Below are 20,122 nucleotides of genomic sequence, written 5' to 3'. Positions count from 1 at the left end.
AGAAGTATGAAAAGAGCTTGTGTTTCTGTGACTTAGTTGTTTTGTAGAATATCCTTGAATCATTTCCCGACGCTTGTATCGATAATTATTGTACCGCCATATCGTAAGATCATCGTTATCGTGAGCCTTGTATCGCTAATTGAATCGTATCATGAGCTACCCAGAGGTTCCCATCCCTATTTGTTAGTATTTGTGATACAAAGAATCTGTAAAAAGTTATGTGAAAGCTATACGAAATGCCGATGTACCTGGTCCAAAATGCCACTTTGCCTGGCAGTGACTTGCACAGGTTTAGATTTAGGTGGTGTATAAAAATAGGGCTTGCTTAGGGATTTTAAAAAAATGCTGATTTGAATTATAAAACGCAAGATTGTACTATAAAGTATAATCCACTTTTCTTTTTGTTGGAATCCATCTCATAAAATTAGTATTAAAAAAACGTATCGTTCAGGAACCTGTATTGAAATGAAGATATTGGTACCAGTGCAGAACGTTTTAAATTGATACCCAGACATATTATTGATTATTCATTTTTAACGTTTATCAATGCTTTGTTTTATTTATTTATTATTTAAGCTCATAATTTTGCCACGGTGAAATATATTCATTGCATTTTATTGTGTACAAATGTACATAATATGCAAATATACACAAAAACACAGTGAATCCTACTTAAAATTCTCATGCCAACATGCTTTCATTAATTTGAAGTAGATCTTTCTACAATATTACAATGATAATAGTATCATGCAATACACCTGATTTAGTCTACGCCATTTGGGGGGATTTAGAAAGCCCTATGAAATTAGGCAGAAATAGTCACTAAGTAGGAAGGATAAAAAAGTGCAAGTAGATTATTGAGGGCCAGCTTGGCTTTTATAGTGCAGAGGTTTTTGATCTGGCATACACTCCCAGAAATCCTTTGTTTAACCCTTATTGCCAAAAGACCATCTGCTATGATCCAGTTACCAGCTGGCGTGGAGCAAAATGCATTTTTCACTGACCCCTGTAATCATCAAGTCCAATGTTTATATCTGTTGGATTGGAACATCCAGCAATACAATAGCTTGTCAGTTGTTACATTTTGGCTACTTGCAAATCATTACAGGAAGTTATGTCCTGTTCATGTTGCTTGCAGTGTATCTAAAAAATCAGAATGCTATGCTCATGTATAGAACAGCTCAACTCTAGTAAGGCTGGGAGATTTCACTTTGTATCTATGTATGTACTAGTATGTTGTGAAAGTTGCACTTTGATGCGGTGTTGTAACTGCTCCGGTGCTGTTTAAAAAAAGGTGAGTCAAATTGATGTTAAACATACAGTGATACCTCAATAAATTATGGCAGTTAATGAGGACCAGAACTATCAAAAAACTCAAAGTCAAAAAAAGCAAAGTCCAGTGATCCCTCACTGCTTCGCGCCCTCAGTCCATCGCGGATTTTTTTCTATAAAAAAATAAAATAATGAATAAATGCAGTATTTTATAGAGCTGTCCCGATCCGATCACATAGTCTCTCTCACTCTTGCTCCTGCCGCTTTTCTCGGTCAGGCAGTGCACTGGAGTTGCTTATCAAAGTTAACGATGATTGACAGGTGTTAAGGTTTGATCTTGCCAGAGATGCTCAGAAGTCGAAACTTTATAGTGCTACATGCGTCAATCATCGTTTAACTTCTTTAACAGTAGGGGTGCACGATATACATTTTTAAAAACCGATATAAAAAAATTCCTGGTTTTCAAGGACGATACTAATACGATAACCGATAATATATATATAATTTTTAAATGTATATTCACCTGAGTTTTTGAACATCTGGTAGTAAAAAAATTCTAGTGGTGGATTCAGCCTAGATTTGGCTTTGACCTAACTAGATCTTTTATGATGCCATAAACATTAGAATGAACAAAACAAAGACGAGAACAGTTCTGTATTCAAATAAAGTGCCTAATTTTATTTTATTTTTTCAAATAAATATTATTTTAGTCAATCACAATCAATCAGTCAATGTCAATGACAGTGTGTTCCCCTGAACAATGAGCACTGAACTAAAACAAACATAAACCCAACAGTAATTTACAGTTTAGACTTACTTAAAACTTAACTAGGACTTAAAAATAACTTGACACAAATGGAAATTAAATTGAAACACGTGGGAAAAACACATAGCTTTCAAGTGATGTGTGTTATCAAGCGTAATTACATTTTCAGGTAAGAAATATGTATTTTTTTTTATAAGATCTAGAAGTTTTTTGAGTGAAAGCAGTAATTTTTTTTTTTTCTAGTCACATCTGAAATGCAATTGTTGGCTGTTTTCTTTGATGTACATCGAAAATAAAGACATTAATTGACTGAAAATGGTTCAATACTGGATCAAATGTATTTTTTTCTCATGTATATTTATAATTGCAGCTCTTTACCTTAAAAAAAAAAAAGTTTTATCCGATTACTCAATTAATCAATAGAATTTTCAGTCGATTACTCGATTACTAAAATATTTGATAGCTGCAGCCCTAATGCCATAGTAAGGTTCATCACTCAATGATGGACAAATACGGCCGCTAGAACAGTAACAAAACTTTGCATACTGGCAAAACAGGAGGGTAAACACCCGCACACATCCCAACCCACCGACACTGTGCCATAAATATTATACATTATCGGGCCAATTGATAATGTTATCGGATTTATTGGGATGACCACATAATTACTATTATCGGTCCGATAATTATCGAACTAATAGTTATCGTGCACCTGTATTAAACAGTTACTGTGACAATTCATCGTGCCTAAAGTCAGTAGCTTAAGTGGATTGGAGTGGACTCACTCAATTAAGCATTTAATAAAGACAAGCATTTTTCTACTTTTTTCTTCTTTAAAAATAATTCAGTGGGGGGTGGCGCTACTTTGTGGTTTTTCACTTATCGTGGCGGGTTCTGGTCCCCATTAACAGTGAAGAACGAGGGATCACTACAGTGTCACCCCCTGCCCCTCATTTTTGACATACATTTTTTTGTGCATATATAGAGTGAGGAACAGAAGTATTTTCACCTTGTGATTTTGCAGTTTTGAAGTTCACCCACTTAGAAACTAGGTAGAGGTCGGAAATTTCAATCATAGATGCATTTCCACTTATAGAGATAATCTTAAAAAAAAATCCAGAACTCACATTGTGTGATATAAAAAAATATATATTTGTAATTTACTGGGGTTCATAAGTATATGTACCCCTGAGAATCAGCAATAATTTTTACACTCAAAGAGTTGTCAATCTACCTTAAAAAAAAATCCACCCTTACCCCATGAGTAAACACCCACCCACCACCCGTTGAAGCTTATTACTGTCACCTGTGCACCCCACAGTCAGTCATAAACCAACTGCTACCATGGGCAAGACCAGAGAACTTTCAAAAGACACCAGAGAAAGAATTGTTGAGCTCCACAAAGCTGGAAAAAGCGATGGGACAATTGGAAAGCAGCTTGGCACTTTTATATCAATAAGTCAGGCGTCGACAGTTTTAAATGACCCGGTGGTCTTGACATAATTTTAAAATCGTCAGGGCCACCAGAATGCTCCCACCACTGGCACGATGGGGCCAGTAAAAATAACGCATCGATTAAAAAAATCAAGCGAGCAGTATATAAATAGCATTTAAATGCATACCCCACGGAATTTTTTTCAATTAAAAACAAAAAAAGAATACAGATGAGCACTACACTGAAGTTGCTTATTAAAGTTAATGATGTTGACAGATGTTTGTTTGATCTTGCCAGAGTCACAAGCATTAAAAGCGCTGCATGAGTCAATCATCGTTTAAGTTGTTAAACATTTGCTGTGGCAACTCACTGTGTGTAAGTGAGAGGATTTTTGACTCACTCAATGAAGTGTTGCGAGTGCTGCCTTGGAACAGACAGGCTCTGTGTGTGCATGCACGGGCGGGGGGATAAGGAAGCGCGCGCCGGAATGAAGATGTGTGTGTGTGGCGACGTTTGAGACAGTTGGACGTGTTGTGTTCTCAGAAATAAACACCACATATTAAAAATGATCCTGAGCTGTTTGTAATTACCACATGTCACTCCAAGAGTCACAAGTAAGGGAGGCAACAGAAGCATTTAATAAAGCCAAGCATTTTTGTACTACAGTACTTTATTCTTGTTTAAAAATAATTCGGTGGGACAGTAACATGTTTAAAAGTTATAACTATTAACAAGTGCTTAAAAATTATTTTTTTTAAAAACTATATATATATATCTATATAGATATATACATACACATATATGTATATATATATATATATATATATATATATATATATATATATATATATATATATATATATATATAAAAAACACAGACAAGACTGAAAAAGCAGTTTCTGCTCTTGCAACCCTCTTTAAAATAAACTGCTGTATTTTAAACCAAAAAAACTGTTGTGTTGTGTTGTGTTGTGTTGTGTGTAAGAACAATATGTCTCTATGCTGCCATAGCAGATTCAGGGCACATTAACCCCCCGACCTATTTTTAAGTTGTCCGTCTTACCCTCAAAACCCCTGTTTACAGACGTCGCACAACCGCTTTGGTTTCAACCCAGCCATAAAACGTAGGTAATTAATTATATTTATTATTCAAAATATCTGTCATTTTTAGCTTAGAATCATTAATTGAAGTCTAATATTTCGTTTAAAAAACAACTTAAAATTTTTTTTTCACTCGCATATTTTAAACTTAAATGACTCACACTGAAAAAAATGGTGTCTGTAAAAAAGTCACGGATATCTACCGGTACCTTATAACTATTGCTTAATTGTATTTTTTTTTTTTTTTTGTTACTGTCGCATTTTCTCTGATATGTTAGATGATAAATAACTGATCCAAGCAAAGAAAAATGAAAAAAAAAAATGTTTAAAAGGGTAAATATATGAAAAAGAACATATCGGCCACTCCTTAATGTCTGCGATTTCTGCATCGCGACCCTTGTTATATGACCATGTTTCACCTATAAAATCCCCCAAAAATCCAGCTTTGGCCATTCACAGCTGTGTCTTGACACTCAGAGATACATGCTACATTGAGTTTTTGGATCGAAACAAAGTAAGTACGCGATAATATCTCGTTAAAGTCATGACGTCTTTAATTCTGCTCTCGCGTGCTCTCACCTCCAGATAGGGTTTTGCTGTTTAATTTATTTTTTTCTAAATGCCCTCCTGTTCAAAATCTTTCCTAAATTATTCTTTGGGAAAAAAAGTAAAAAAATATGCCTTATATGTATCTCTGTTAAATGCTAAATCTGAATAAATATGTTGAAAAAAAAAAAAATGGGGCGGGGTGGCTTGTGCGCTACTTCGCAGTTTTCACTATTGCGGCGGGTTCTGGTCCCCATTAACTGCGAAAAATGAGGAATCACTGTATTTGATATTTTCTGTTCCTCTACTTTGTTGTTGTTTCACTTCTCACCTTTGCCTTTCTAATTACGTTCAACCCACCCACTTGCATTTCTTCTGATTTTATCTGTCTTAATTTCTCCTTAGGCCGGGCCACTCTATACGGCAAGTCCTCCCTTCGGATAGAAAATGTTCGTTCCGATGACCAGGGCTGGTACGAGTGTAAGGTGCTAATGCTCGAGCAGCAGTATAATACTTTTTACAATGGCAGTTGGGTGCATCTAACCGTCAATGGTAAGCGGCATGTGTTTGCATGAAGACATAATGTAAATGGTATGAAGTAACAAAAGTGTTAAAAGCTCTTGGTTCTCCAATACGATTCCAACTTTGTGCACAGTAAATTTAGAAGTGTTAATCCGGCTTCAAAGGATTTGAAATAACAATCAACAAGTCTATTTCGACTTTTAATTTTTAAGTGAGCATTGCTGCAACAGAATCTCAAATAAAGAATGACACTGACAGAAAAAAGAACGGCATGACTCGAATGACTTTGAATGTGATCAGATTTTTTAAAATGAAAAGCCGAGAGCCGTCAACTCTCTCAATGCTAACATGTCACCATTGACCTTGTTGCATTATTGTCGCTGCTGCTACGATTATCACTGACTGCTGCTATTTATGATTCCTGGTTATCTATCTTTTTATTTACTTCAAAACAACACTCTACCTCCTTCTGAATTGGACACTAGTGGTATTATTTAATTTTTAGATATATTTTATGTTACAGTGGTACCTCTACATACGATCGCTTCGACACACGAACTTTTCGACATCCGACGTAAAATTTGACTCGCCATTTGTTTCTACATCCGACGACATGCTCGAAATACGACGACAATGGCAGCACCGCAGACGAATGCACGGCGGATTTTCTTGTGTGACAAATCAACACAGGTTTCAGAAAAGGTTGGTACAGGTGGTGAAACAAGGAAAAAGTTGATGCTTACCTTCTAAATGAAGATGCAAATGACAGAAAAATATGAGCGTGGGGTGGGCATCCGTGAAATGGCTCAACAATACATCTCCACGGTCCTCCTCCGACCATCGTTCGCCAGTCTTTATAAGTTAAGCTGACAATTCTTATTGTGGTAACATCTCCAACGAAATCGCCAGCTTCGCCACGTTTTCATCATTTCTTTCACAACTTATTCAACACAAAACGCCTGCTGTCTGCCACAATTGACGGTGTTCTCAAGAGAACATTCAAAGTGAAAGTGAAACTCAAGCTCACCGGTCCAGGCACGTCAGCCCCGCGGTGCGTTCAGGTACACAAAAAAACGTCCGCCTTATTAGAACCCGATTCGTTACACTATTACAGGAATTATTATTATTCTTTTTATTATATTATTCCAATTTTGATTTATAATTTATTTGTTTTGCTATGTGTAATTGCCATTTGTAATAGCACCAGCAGTATTTTTTAAGGATTTAGTGCAGGTTTTTGGGCTGTGGAACGAATTAATGGAATTATAATGTATTCCTATGGGAAAATCCTGCTCGACATACGACCATTTCGACTTACAAATAAGGTGCTGGAACGGATTAACTTCGTATGTAGAGGTACCACTGTATTTATTTATGTATGATATTAATTCATTGTGCGATGCACTAAAAGGGGGTTGCTATTTTTAATCTCATTGTACTATGAATGATGACAAATAAATTCTATTCTATTCTATTCTATTCTATTCTATTCTATTCTATTCTAAACCTATACAGTCATATTTTGTTGGTAACAAAAGTGCAAAATTTCAGCCTAAATAAAGCCTTGTTCTTTTGCAGGTGGGGGGGAAAAATACGTTGCAAATATGCAATATTTTCAGTCTGAAAATTGTCAAAACAAGGGTCCCCAAAATTTTTGCAATCGCGTTTGCAACAGTGTCACCACCCCCTTCCTTCCTCCCCCCTCCCATTCATCTCTCTCCTGGCAGGCAGCTAATGTGTTACAAAATCAGACAACTCTCGCTCCATTCAACACAATTGTAGTAACGCGCCCCTTCACATCCTCAGTAATGGTAACGGCATTGCAAAGATGGGAAAAGTAATTAATTAGATTATTCACTAATGAAAAAATAACGTTGTTATATTCTAACACCATTATGAACAACACTGCTATACACTGAATCTGTGGGAGGGGCGAGTTTGGTTCGTTGAGATAAGATGATCCCATATGGGTGTGATGGGAGATCGGTGAATATCATTGGTCACATGGATTGTGAAAGGTTTCTTGGCTTTAGCAATACGGTTCACCACAAGGTAAGATGCTGTCGGCGCATTCGTTTTGTTGATGTGGTGGCCCTCAGTAATTGTTTTGACGGCCTCATTGCCTCGTTGACAATCTTTAGGCCACATATTATGCAGAGCGGACTTGTCTTCGCGCCTAAGAGTCAGTTGTTGCAACACACCCATATTTGAGGTAGGATTCTTGGTAATGTCTGTTCAAAAAAAGTCTTTTTCTTGGAGGTTGTAGGCTTCGCTTCTGGCTCGTCAGGTGGCCTTTTCCCCATCGAGAAGCTGTCCAAAGACGTCTGTTTTTCAGTCATCTTCACTAGCTTGTGGGCTTATTTCAGGGAACAAATCTTTATCATCATTATCGAGGACAAGCACACATAGATATATATATTTAAAAAAAAAAAGGTGCTAAATCAATTTCTAAGACGACATCCTATCCAGTATAATTATTCTATCTATAAAGTAGACATACCAAGTAGACAGGTGCATTTGTGTGTCATAAGGCACAGACGGTCGTTAATAAATGATTTATTATTTTTGTTCGGCCCGGTAGCAAATGCCCCACAGAACAGTACCACTCACCGGCCCGGCGGTTGGTGATCCCTGCTTTAAAAGAACCACGGCAGAAATACTTGTAGTTCTTAAAGATAAATGTTAGTAAGAGTTATAATAATTTGATATTGTAACCCCTCTGAATGTTTTCGTTTTTATAAAAATTTTAGTAGTACGTAGTAGTAGTACGTCGCCATTGTTGTTAACGACGCAATGCACTCTGGGCGGTGAAGTCACTGGGTACCGCTGCCATACTTCCACAATGTCACTCGTTAGCTACGTAAACATATCGTCGGTTCTGTCCTTCCAATTTGAACCCAGGTGGCAAAAGTGTTGAGCAGGACAGCACTGTCGATATTTCACAAAACGAGCAGCAAAATCAATTAAAACAAGGTCTCCAGCAGGATTCAAACCCACTTTTTCCTTGCGATAGACAAGTGCTTGACCACAGGACTATACTTCCGCATGACATTAGAGTCATTATTTTCCTTATAAAGCAATCACAGCCCACATGCGTTGTCTGTCTGTGCGGTGAAACCTGAAAGGGAAAGACAACTGAAAAGAAGGGCGGCTGGCTTGACCACAAAATTAAAAAATGCGGCTCACTTCTGACAGAAAGCAGACAACAGTAACATAGGGATTGCGTAAAAGCAATAATTGAACACAAACAAAAAAAAAAACATGTGATCGCGAAAAGGGAGACACAAAAAGGGTCCGTGACAGTAGGTCGGGATCAATTAAAAAAATGAAAACTCGAGGGAAAACCACGGTATGAGCCAGACAAACAAAAAAAAAAAAAACAAGACAATGATGGAACTAGCAACGAAGGGATATACAAACTGTCAAAAGGCAGCAAGTCAATATCTCGGTAAGCCGCCTAGGATCAGTTTAAAGACACTGCTGATGAGCTGGAATTGGGTGCCAGTACGACGTTGTGAACTCATTCCACATTTCTGTAACAAAACAATCTGACCAGCAGCAGAATGTGACTAAATCATGCTGGTTGTCATGGTAGCTTCACTTGCACAGCTATTCTTCCAGTCCAGCCCAACCGAGTCATCACTCCCAGCGTGCATTGGGCGCGTAAAACATGGCGACCTCCGTAGGTCAAAACATGTCCTTAATATAGATTTTTAAATCAATGGCAATAAAATATGTGTTTCTAAGAACATATTTTGGTAAAATAGAACAATTGTGGCTTAATAGAGCCTACAAGTCTGAGGTTCCCTTTTAATAACAACAACAACAACAAAAAAGCAACAAATTTCAACCAGATTTTGTAATATTTCAAGTGTGTTTTAAACATGTCTTTGGCGATGTTTTTTTCGGGATGACAAGGAATTTCAATATCATTAACACCAGTAGTGTGTGCTAAGTTTCGGTGCCGACTGCAGCCTTATTTCTACTTCCTTCTTGCTAATTGCTAACAACAGTCATGTAAGTGCTAACTAGGCATGTGCCGGTTACCGGTTTCACGGTTTACCGTGGCATAAAAACGTTGCGGTTTCGAAACCACTAAAATGTTCTATCATACCGTAGTACTGCATTCGCTATTTTTTATGTGCCAAAAATGCAGCCAGAAGTTGCTTGGCGCGGCAGTACTCACCCCTTCCCCTGTTTGTTGCTGTGCATGTCAGTGACACTATTCTGCTAAACAGCCAGCGAACCCAAAAACAAACACTCCAAACACAAGGCGTACTTTTCTTCTCAAATGGTGGTAAGTGAAATATACAAAATGAATACATTTAAAAAGTTGTACAATGTATTTTTCCACGTGTGAGTAGCTTCAACAGGTCAGCACCATGAAAAAGTTTGCCAAAAACAAGACACACATTTTCCTTTCAAATTCAATATACAAACTAACTAAAAACTTACAAAGACGAATGGTAGCCTAGGCGTCAAAGATCGCTAATTGCGACAGATGATCATGCCCTAAACACAAATCCATGGTTGCTGGACGAGGGGAGGTCTACTCTCAATGTTTTTTTTTTTTTTTTTTTTTTTTTTTTAGATATAATCTTTACACAACAGTATTTACATTTTAACTAACTTATACATTTTTTAACAAACTTATTGACTTATGAATTCTTTGTCTTTTTAACACAAAGCCATGACATGTAGACTAGAGTTGACACAGTGGCTGAAAATGGCGAAACCCCAATTGAGCCCCCCCCCCCCCCCCAAAAAAAAAGTCATGCAGTATATATATATTTTTTATTTTATTTAAAAGTTTTTTTACTTTAATATAGCAATTATTTTATTTTTTTTTTTGCTCTAATCTTAAGCCACTTGAGCTGTGGCTATAGTCTGTAAATTCTATTTATTTTAATTTTATTTAAAATATTTGATATTTTTTTGTTAATTAATTTATTTTAACATTATATTCATGTTGACTGAGATATGATGTACACTTTGTAAATATGAATGTGTGTGTGAATAAATTGAAATTGAAATTGAAATTGAATTGAAATGTTGCAATTTGCAAATTTGTTCTGAAAAAAAAAAAAAAAAATGCTAAATGGATTTTTTTTTACCCATACATCTCAAAATAACACATTTTGAAGCTATAATTGCAATACCGTGATACTGTGAAACCACGGTATTTTTACTCACGGTTATTGTACCATCAAAATCTCATACCGGCACACACCTAGTGCTAACGGTGTTTTAAAAACAGTTGCTAAAATATGGGAAGCTCCGGGTTGCCAATTCCTATCTCCACGATAACCGACGCCCAACTCGTCAATCGTTGTATCTCTGCATTACTGGCGGATTTTGTATCAATCGGGACGCTTGCTATCAATATGCTCGTATCGGTTGAATCGAAAGTACCAAACATGCTCCTTCACACTTTTCTTGAGAGTGCACATATATAGGAAAACCTGTAATTCAGCAACAATTTACAAAATAAAAATGGAGGGAGGACTAAATGTTTCATATTACAATTAATTATTAAGGATTACTGTCATGATTTTGAGCAAAACACATTATAAACATTTATACATTTGTATTCTTTTCTCTCCAGCTCCTCCTACATTCACAGATACGCCACCTCAATATGTAGAGGCCAAAGAGGGAGGAAGCATCGTTTTGAGCTGCATTGCCTTTGGCAACCCTAAACCCTCGGTCAGCTGGTTGCGGGACGGCAACCTTCTGGTCACCAGTGCCAAGTATAAGGTACAGTGTACAGAATGTACTGAATTTCATAAATATTTGACGAAATAGCCTTGTTTACTTTACTTGTTTGTAGCATTCTATATTATAGATAAGTATTTACGACATTTTCTCTAATGAAATAGGACATTAGGTGAACTGTGCGGAAGGAATAAGTGAAGGATTTGATAGGTGGGGGAGGCCTAAAATTCAGTATTGCAGCGGCACAGTAGTGAAAATTCCGTAGAGACATACAGCGAGGAAAATAAGTATTTGAACACCCGCGATTTTGCGAGCTCTCCCACTTGGGGAAATGATGGGCAGCCTTGAAATTTTCATGGTAGGTGCTTGTCTACTGTGAGAGAAAATGTAAAAAAAAAAAAATCCAGAAATTACAGTATATGATTTTTTTTTAAACAATTCATGTGTATTATACTGATGCAAATATGTATTTAAACACCTAAAAATTTTTTTTTTTAAATCAATGTTTTTATCTGGTACAGTAGCCTTTGGTTACAATTACAGAGACCAAATGTTTCCGGTAACTTATCACCAGGTTTGCACAGACTGCAGCAGGGATTTTTCACCACTGCTCCACACTCTATATCAATCAGGCTTCTGGGCTGTCACTGAGAAACACGAAGTTTGAGCTTCGTCCAAAGATTTTCTATTGGCTTTAGGCCTGGAGAGTGGCTAGGCCCCTTCATAACCTTGATATGATTTTGACAAAGCTGTCTGCTGTTGTCTGCTTCGGGCCATTGTCATGTTGGAAGACCCAGTCATGACCCATTTTCAATGATCTTACTGAGAGAAGGTGGTTATTCCACAAATCTCACAATACATGGCCCTGGTCATCCTCTCCTTAATACAGTGCAGTTGTCCAGTCCCATGTGCAGAAAAACACCCCCAAAGCATGATGCTACCACCCCCATGCTTCACAGTAGGGATGGTGTTCTCGGGATGATACTCATCATTCTTCTTCCTCCAAACATTATGTGTCATGCTTTGAGTTGAGGTTTGTTATGATTTTGCCCTATTATTTGTTTTCCATGTGATTACCCATTGATTTCACCTGCTCCTTGTGTCTTGACCAATCCGCTACCTCTTGTCAACCACCTGTGTCTCATTGTGTCGTTACCCCATGTCTGTATTTAAATTCGCCATGTGTTGTCTGTTCTTGTTCAGTCATTGTCAATTCAAGTGTCTATCCTGTCGAAGCCGTTTTCCTGGTCCTCTGATTTGATGAGAGTAAGTAAGTTTTGAACCACAGTTTTCGTTAGTACTCCTGATTTCTGTTTGAACCTTGCCTTTTTGATCCCCAGTCCTTTTGCTTGTACTTTGTTTATTTGTTAACTAACATTAAATTGCTTTTGAGTTCACCGCCACCCTGTCTTGCCTCCCTGCCTTTGTTTCCCTGCGTTTGGGTGCTCAATGCCTCCCCACCGTGACACTATGAGTGGAATTAAGACCAAAAAGTCCTATTTTGATCTCATATGACCATATAACCTTCTCCCATGACTCCTCTGGATCATCCAAATGGACATTGGCAAACTTTAAACAGATCTGAACATGTGCTGGTTTAAGCAGGGGAAACTTCCGTGCCATGTATGATTTTAAAACATGACGTCTTAGTGTATTACCAACAGTAACCTTGGAAATGGTGGTCCTAGCTCCTTTCAGGTCATTGACCAGCTCCTCCTGTGCAGTTCTTGGCTGATTCCTCACCATTCTTAGAATCATTGGGATCCTGCGAGGTAGATCTTGCATGGAGCCCCGGTCTGAGAGTCATGTTTAGCTTCTTCCATTTTCTAATAAGTGGTCCAACGGTGAATCTCGTATCACCAAGCTGGTTTGCAATTCCCTGTAACCCTGTCCAGCCTTGTAGAGGTCTACAATTTTGTCTCTAGTGTCTTTGGACAGCTCTTTGGTCTTGACCATGTTAGGAATTGGACTCTTCCTGATTGTATGGGGTGGATGGGTGTTTATATCCAGCTAACCGCATCAAACAGGTGAAAAAAAGTCCACCTACATTCCACTTATTGATTGGACTTTTTAAAGGCGAGTAACAGGTCTTTGAGACTCATAATTCTAGCTAAAAGACAGGTGTTCAAATACTCATTTGCAGCAGTATAATACAAATAAATTGTTTAAAAAATCATACACTGTGATTTTTTTTCTATAGATTGTCTCTCACAGTGGACAAGCACCTACCATGAAAATTTCAAACCCGCCCATCATTTCTAAGTGGAAGAACTTGCAAAATCGCAGGGTGTTCCAATACTTACTTTCCTCACTGTACAGGCAGGATTAACAGGAAAAACACACATATCAACAAAACAGCAAACAAACAGCGTAAGAGAGACTTGGAAAAAGACTAAAATAAAAACCAAACCTATATAGTCCTTCTAAAAAGAATAGCATATTGTGATAAACTTCATTATTTTCAATAATGTCATGATTACAATTAAACCTTCTTATATTCTATATTCATTACACACAACTGAAGTAGTTCAAGCCTTTTATTGTTTTAATATTGATGATTTTGGCTAAAAAGTAAAAAAAATCCCTATCTCAAAAAAATTGCGTATTTCATCCGGCCAATGAAAAAAAAAAGGTTTTTAATATAAAAAACATCAACCTTCAAGTAATTATGTTCAATTAAGCACTCAATACTTGATCGGGAATCCCCTGGCAGAAACGACTGCTCTAATGCGACGTGTCATGGAGGCAATCAGCCTATGGCACTGCTGAGGTGTTAAGGAGGCCCAGGATGCTTCGGTAGCACCCTTACTTAGGCTGTTCCCAGAGTGCTGTTTCAAGGCACCTCTGTGGGAAGTTTGTGGGAAGGGAAAAGTATTACAGAAAACGCTGCACAACCACAAGAGGTGACCGGACCCTGAGGAAGATTGTGGAGTAGTGCTGATTCCAGATCTTGGGGGACTTGCGGAAGCAGTGGAGTGTGTCCGGAGTAGAAACATCCAGAAACACCTTGCACAGGCATGTGCAGGAAATGGGTTACTGGTGCCACATTGCCCAGTTCAAGCCACTTTTGAACCAGAAAAAGCAGCAGGAGCGCCTGACCTGGGCTACAGAGAAGCAGCACTGGACTGTTTCTCAGTGGTCCAAAGTACTCTTTTCGGATGACAGCAAAGTTTGGATGTCATTTAGGAATCAAGGTGCTAGAGTCTAGAGGAAGACTGAAATGCCAAAACACCCGAAGTCCAGTGTTAAAAACCCACAATCAGTTATGATGTAGGGATGCCATGTCAGCTGCTGGTGTTGGTCCACTGTGTTTTATCAAGGGCACGGTCAATGCACCTAGCTATCAGGAGATTTTTGAGCACTTCATGCTTCTACCTGCTGAAAAGCTTTATTAAGATAAAGATTTCATCTTTCAGCATGACCTGGCACCTGCTCACAGTGCTAAAACCCACTGGTAAATGGTTTACTGACTTACTTACTGTGCTCAGTTGGCCTGCTGATGTGAACCCCATAGAGAATCTGTGGGATATTGTGAAGAGGAAGTTGACAGACACCAGAACCAACACTTTGGATGAGCTTGAGGCTGCTATCGAAGCATCCTGGGCCTCCATAACACCTGCCTCCATGCCACACCGTATTGAAGCAATCATTTCTGGCAAAGAATTTCCGACCAAGTATTGAATGCATAACTGAACATAATTATTTGAAGGTTGACTTTTTCGGATGAAATATGCTAATTTTTTTAGATTGAGATTTTGGGTTTTCTTTGCTTTTTTGCCAAAATCATTTAATTTTCATCATTAGATTATGGAAAATAATGAACTTTATCACAATTTGATATTTTTTAGAAGGATTGTAGACACAGAGGTGAGTGAAACAAGACATGTGAAAGACATGAGGAGATACAGGAACTAAGATGGGAAAACACAGCAAGTAAACTAACTACATACGCTACACAAGAAGAAAAGGTATTCCAAATTAAGACAGGCTAAACAAGATGTGACAATGCAACAATCTCATCCAAAACTTATCTGTAAAGGAATCGAAGCACCATCTGTGTCATTTGTTGGTGAAGTGCGATGTCATGGCACATGCTACAGACTTGGCAACAGCAGAACACACAGAAATATGAAATAAACATGCTTTTTGCTGTCATAGGCACTTTAAATTACAGTAGAGAGAAGGAAAAATGCCAAACAAAGTGGTGAAGTTGGATAACAGGAATATAAATCTATATTAGCTATGTGTTAGATTTACCATTAAACGCCTAACACTTGCTTGTTTGGTTTGTGCCGGTCTTTGCTGTTCTTTGATTAGTAGTGAACATGGCTGAAAAAGAGTTTGAGTGTCAGTTTCTGGGATGAAACAGTCTTCATGCGGAAGAGAATGGACTGATATAGACTTTTTTCCCTTATCAGGCTTTGTTGGATGTTAAAAATAAATGTGAGCCATCTCATGAGCAGTTAAAATGAAGACTAATTGTGTGACTATTCTTATCCGCTATGCTTTTCTGCAGGTTTTCTAATAATAATAAATAAAATTATAGGCTGCCAGGGTCAAATGACTAATGTTATCAAATTAACTGACAGCTATTTTGATAATTAAATTCAGAGACATTGTTTACCCAAAAGTGGCCTAATCCTCATTTTTCAGCCACTGAACAGTAAATATTCTCCAACTTCTGTATTCCGCAATGAAAGCAGACTGATTAACTTGGTAATTAAACAAGATTTGCAAACATCTGCTTCGGAAAAAATGAGAATGTTGCTTAGTTACAAAGTATTCATAGTCCAACTCTTCTCAGCAAATAGATTTGGTTCCAATTCACAGCTAGCAGTCATATCACAGTGAATAGTGTGTGATTTGTATTGGAGCCGATTACTTGAATAAAAGAATCTGTGATTGGTCGGCTATCCAAATCACATAGAGGGATCTGAATGGATTAGCATCTGGTGAATGCCACATTATTAATGAATTTATTCACTGTTTTGCTGTTTTTCTTTAGCGTTAGCTAAGGTTGAGCAATAATAATACATCTTTCCAAATATTAATTATTGTTCGCAAACTGAGCAGAAAACTTTCAGTGTATTCAAAGTTAAGAAATATCAAGCAAGGTCAATTGGAACAGCTGTACAAGAGAAATTAGACATGGTGGTGGTGATTGTGTCCTGACTTCCATTTAACTTAAATTGAAATTGAGTGGTTAATAATGAATACAGGAAGTCCTTGGATGACGAAGTCCTTGACCTACGAAGTTTCGACTTATGACGCCCGAGCCTCAGCTGCCGTTTAGTCTCCAGTGCCATAGTTTCTGCTTAGCTAGTGCATATTGCTTGTCTGTGTTTGTGCTCCCGAAAGATCCTTACCTGGATTTTCCTCATTTATTTCACATTCTGGCCCAAAAGAAGAAAGCTGGGTCTCAAGGTTCAGCCAAACCAATTACCATGGCAGCAAAGTTAACGTCACAAAAAGAACGGAGACAGGAGAGACACCGGTAAACATCATTCAGACCAAAGTTAAACCGTCACACAAAAACGCCTTGCTGGTCATCTAAAACAGTTTGTGTTGACATAGACCTTACGTTGCCAACAAAGCCCACAAAATGTCCAGTTCATGTAACAGAAAAATTAGGACATAAATTTAACAAATCGGACTGCATGTATTCTTCAGGTTTCGATGCTGATGTGTTGAGTGCTGTGTTTTCTGGGCTGTCCCTTAACGCACCATGTGTCTGCCTGGCGTAAGAGACGGAGGGGTGGAGAATTGGGTTGTTGGCGTTGGCTACGGCCTTCAGTAGTCGTGTTCTATGCTTTCGTTGCAAATAAACCATTCAAAACCCTAACTCTCCATCCACATCTTTACGTCTTTACGTCATTACGTAGCCCTTACGTCCTAAGTCCACAAAACTTCCGGTTCACGTAATGAAAAACTATGGACACTAATGTAACGAATCAGGTTGCATGTTAGCTTCATATTGCAACGTTGACGTGTTGAGTGATGTGCTTTCTGGGCTGTCCCTAAACACACCGCATGTTTGACTGTAGTGAGAGAGGGAGGGCTGGACGAGTTGGTTTTGTTTTCGTGTAGTCGTGTTGGGTGCTTTTGGTTGAAAATAAACAATTGAAAACCCTAAAGGTCTTTTCAAGCTAGCATCAGCCCAGTGGGAAGAGAGTTCCACTGCAAGGGCAAAAGGGGAGGAGCCACTTAGCCTGACGTAGACGCTGTCTGGAAGTGAAAAGCGGCAAGCATATTTACGATAGTCCCAAGCACCAATGCGTTTATTTTTCATTGTTGTAGAAAACAGCGACTTTTCCTATTTCAAGGAGTAGGGGACATCAAAATAGCCGTGTAGAGTTTTACTAGTTTCGGTGAGAAGGTAAATAATTTTTTTGTTGTTCGTGAACTACATTTCCACACTAACGCACATCGAGGTACCATTTAGCTTAGCAAGGAGAGGTATGAGAGTCATGCTAAGCTAGCATCAGCCCAGTGGGAAGAGAGTTCCACTGCAAGGGCAAAAGGGGAGGAGCCACGTAGCCTGACGTAGACGCTGTCTGGAAGTGAAAAGCGGCAAGCATATTTACGATAGTCCCAAGCACCAATGCGTTTATTTTTCATTGTTGTAGAAAACAGCGACTTTTCCTATTTCAAGGAGTAGGGGACATTATAATAGCCGTGTAGAGTTTTACTAGTTTCGGTGAGAAGGTAAATAATTTTATTGTTGTTCGTGAACTACATTTCCACACTAACACACATCGAGGTACCATTTAGCTTAGCAAGGAGAGGTATGAGAGTCATTTTATCGAGTGTCCCAGAGCTTGCGAAACTTTAATAAAACGCATTTATCAAGATTTCGTTGGCTGTGGTTTGCGTATATACGTCTCCCGTAACAGCCTGATAGCACAGATATAAGTACGCCTGCCCCTCATAGCTGGAAGCGTTGTTGACGTCATGGGTTGCAGCTGAACCCTTCATAAAAACACTGCATGTTTTACCACCGCTAGACACACTAAACACGCTGGAGTTAACTCTCGTAGCCAGTGGGAAACGTTCATGATATTGTTTACTAACCATTAACTTTGTATAAATGCGAAATCATGTTGAAAGTCTTGCCTCCTCGGCAGTCACCCTCCGCAAGCATGTTGTGCATGTCGGTTTGCCCTCCTCCTCTAAGCCGCTGCCGTCTGTAGCCGAAGTATTCCCATACCAGCGATTTCGTCTTTTTTGATGGGTGAGAAAGTTCAGGAGTTTCATCTCCTCCAGCTATTGTGTAGCACAGCTGACTCACTGAAACTGAGCAACAACTGGAGGGGGTGGGTTGAGCCTTGTAGCGACAAGCGAGGGATTTCTCCATGCATTTTTGGGACATGAAAAATAGCTAATACCTTAGGGACGGTATGACGCAAAGTTTTTGCGGTTTTGAAACCTTGACGTTTTCATACTACGATATACCTTGAAACCAGTAATCAGCAAATGTCTAGTTGGTATTGAATAAAATTGTGTCCGATCTTGTATATTTTTACCCCACATACATGTGTATAATTTATTACATTACTAACACATATAGCGTTAGAGACCAGCAAAAGACATCACCCCATCTTTGAGTCGAAACAGAATGGTAATGTTTCCATGCCTCTGTATTATATCGGGATGCACAGTGGCTGGGGGACTTTACTGATACTTCCGCTATCATGAGCACTTTTGGGGTAAGGGAACTATCAGCCAAGATTCGTGTAATTTAAAATGTGTCTGGAATCAATATACTCTGATCAAATTACTGCATGAGGTCTGGAAGTCTTTTGTTGAATCTATTATTTAATTAGTAAATACTCTTGCTCTCTGTATTAACTAACTAATTAGCAAATGCACCAAAAAGATAATTAATGTAGTTTCCCTTGACCTCCAGTGGGGTCTTGTGGGCCCTAAAAGGCGCAATTTCTAATAGTACTGAACCGTGACTTTTGTGTACCGTTACACCCCTTATGAAAAGGTGTCCTCTTGATCGGTTGGAATGCAAGCCAGCACCCACTTATGCTGACCATTGTGAAGTACTTTAGATAAACCAGTCTATAACATGACATAGGATAACATTACACTATTTGACAGGGAACCAAATACCCCATTGTTAACTGCAATACACGGTTGTAACAGTTACACATTTGTGTGTTTAGGTATTTGATGGGAGTTTGACTGTGCTATCCATCGCCCGAGAGGATCGTGGTGCCTATACTTGTCGAGCCTTTAGTCCCCAAGGAGAGGCTGTTCACACAACACGGCTGCTAGTTCAAGGTGGGTGGCTCTTTCTTTTTTCAGTGTTAGTCACTGACATGCATATAATACAATAACATTGTGTTTTTCGCTCATTCAGAGAGGAAGAGTTAGTTTACTTGTTTTTGAACGCTCCTGAAACAGGAGAGCATCCCTGTACTTTACATAAATGATCAATATTAGTGAAGCTATCACAAGCTATGCTTATATTTTGAAGACTGTAGGCCTGAAACATTCAATAATGGCTGACAATAGTTGGAAGACATGTGCAATAGCAACAAAGGTGGGACATTCACTTAGGCTAGGTTCATACTGGAGGTCTTAATGCACGGATTGGATTTTCTTGCGTTTTTCCGACTTGAGTGAGGCATTTACTTGAACGGGACAAGTCGCATAGAAGTGAATCATTTCAAATCCGATCTGGGTCACTTTCGTATGTCCTTACCATTTAAATCCAGTCTGGGTCACATTTTTCCAGAATGTGGCAGCGGTCTGAA

The 20,122-nt window shown here is 38.5% G+C and overlaps 1 protein-coding gene across 5 annotated transcripts in view; it reads left to right on the top strand.

Moving 5' to 3' along the window:
• Positions 1–20,122, top strand: part of LOC130906240 (protein turtle homolog B-like) — a 204,187-nt gene that overhangs the window by 53,900 nt on the left and 130,165 nt on the right. For all 5 annotated transcript variants that reach the window (XM_057820342.1, XM_057820343.1, XM_057820341.1 and 2 more), the window contains exons 3-5: positions 5,526–5,672; positions 11,248–11,399; positions 19,529–19,646. In XM_057820342.1, coding sequence (XP_057676325.1) covers positions 5,526–5,672; positions 11,248–11,399; positions 19,529–19,646 — 417 coding nt within the window. The remainder of the gene's footprint in view (positions 1–5,525; positions 5,673–11,247; positions 11,400–19,528; positions 19,647–20,122) is intronic.

The sequence above is a fragment of the Corythoichthys intestinalis genome, chromosome 18, assembly GCF_030265065.1.
Source record: "Corythoichthys intestinalis isolate RoL2023-P3 chromosome 18, ASM3026506v1, whole genome shotgun sequence".
Taxonomy (NCBI): domain Eukaryota; kingdom Metazoa; phylum Chordata; class Actinopteri; order Syngnathiformes; family Syngnathidae; genus Corythoichthys; species Corythoichthys intestinalis.
This window is presented reverse-complemented; position numbering and strand designations above follow the sequence as displayed.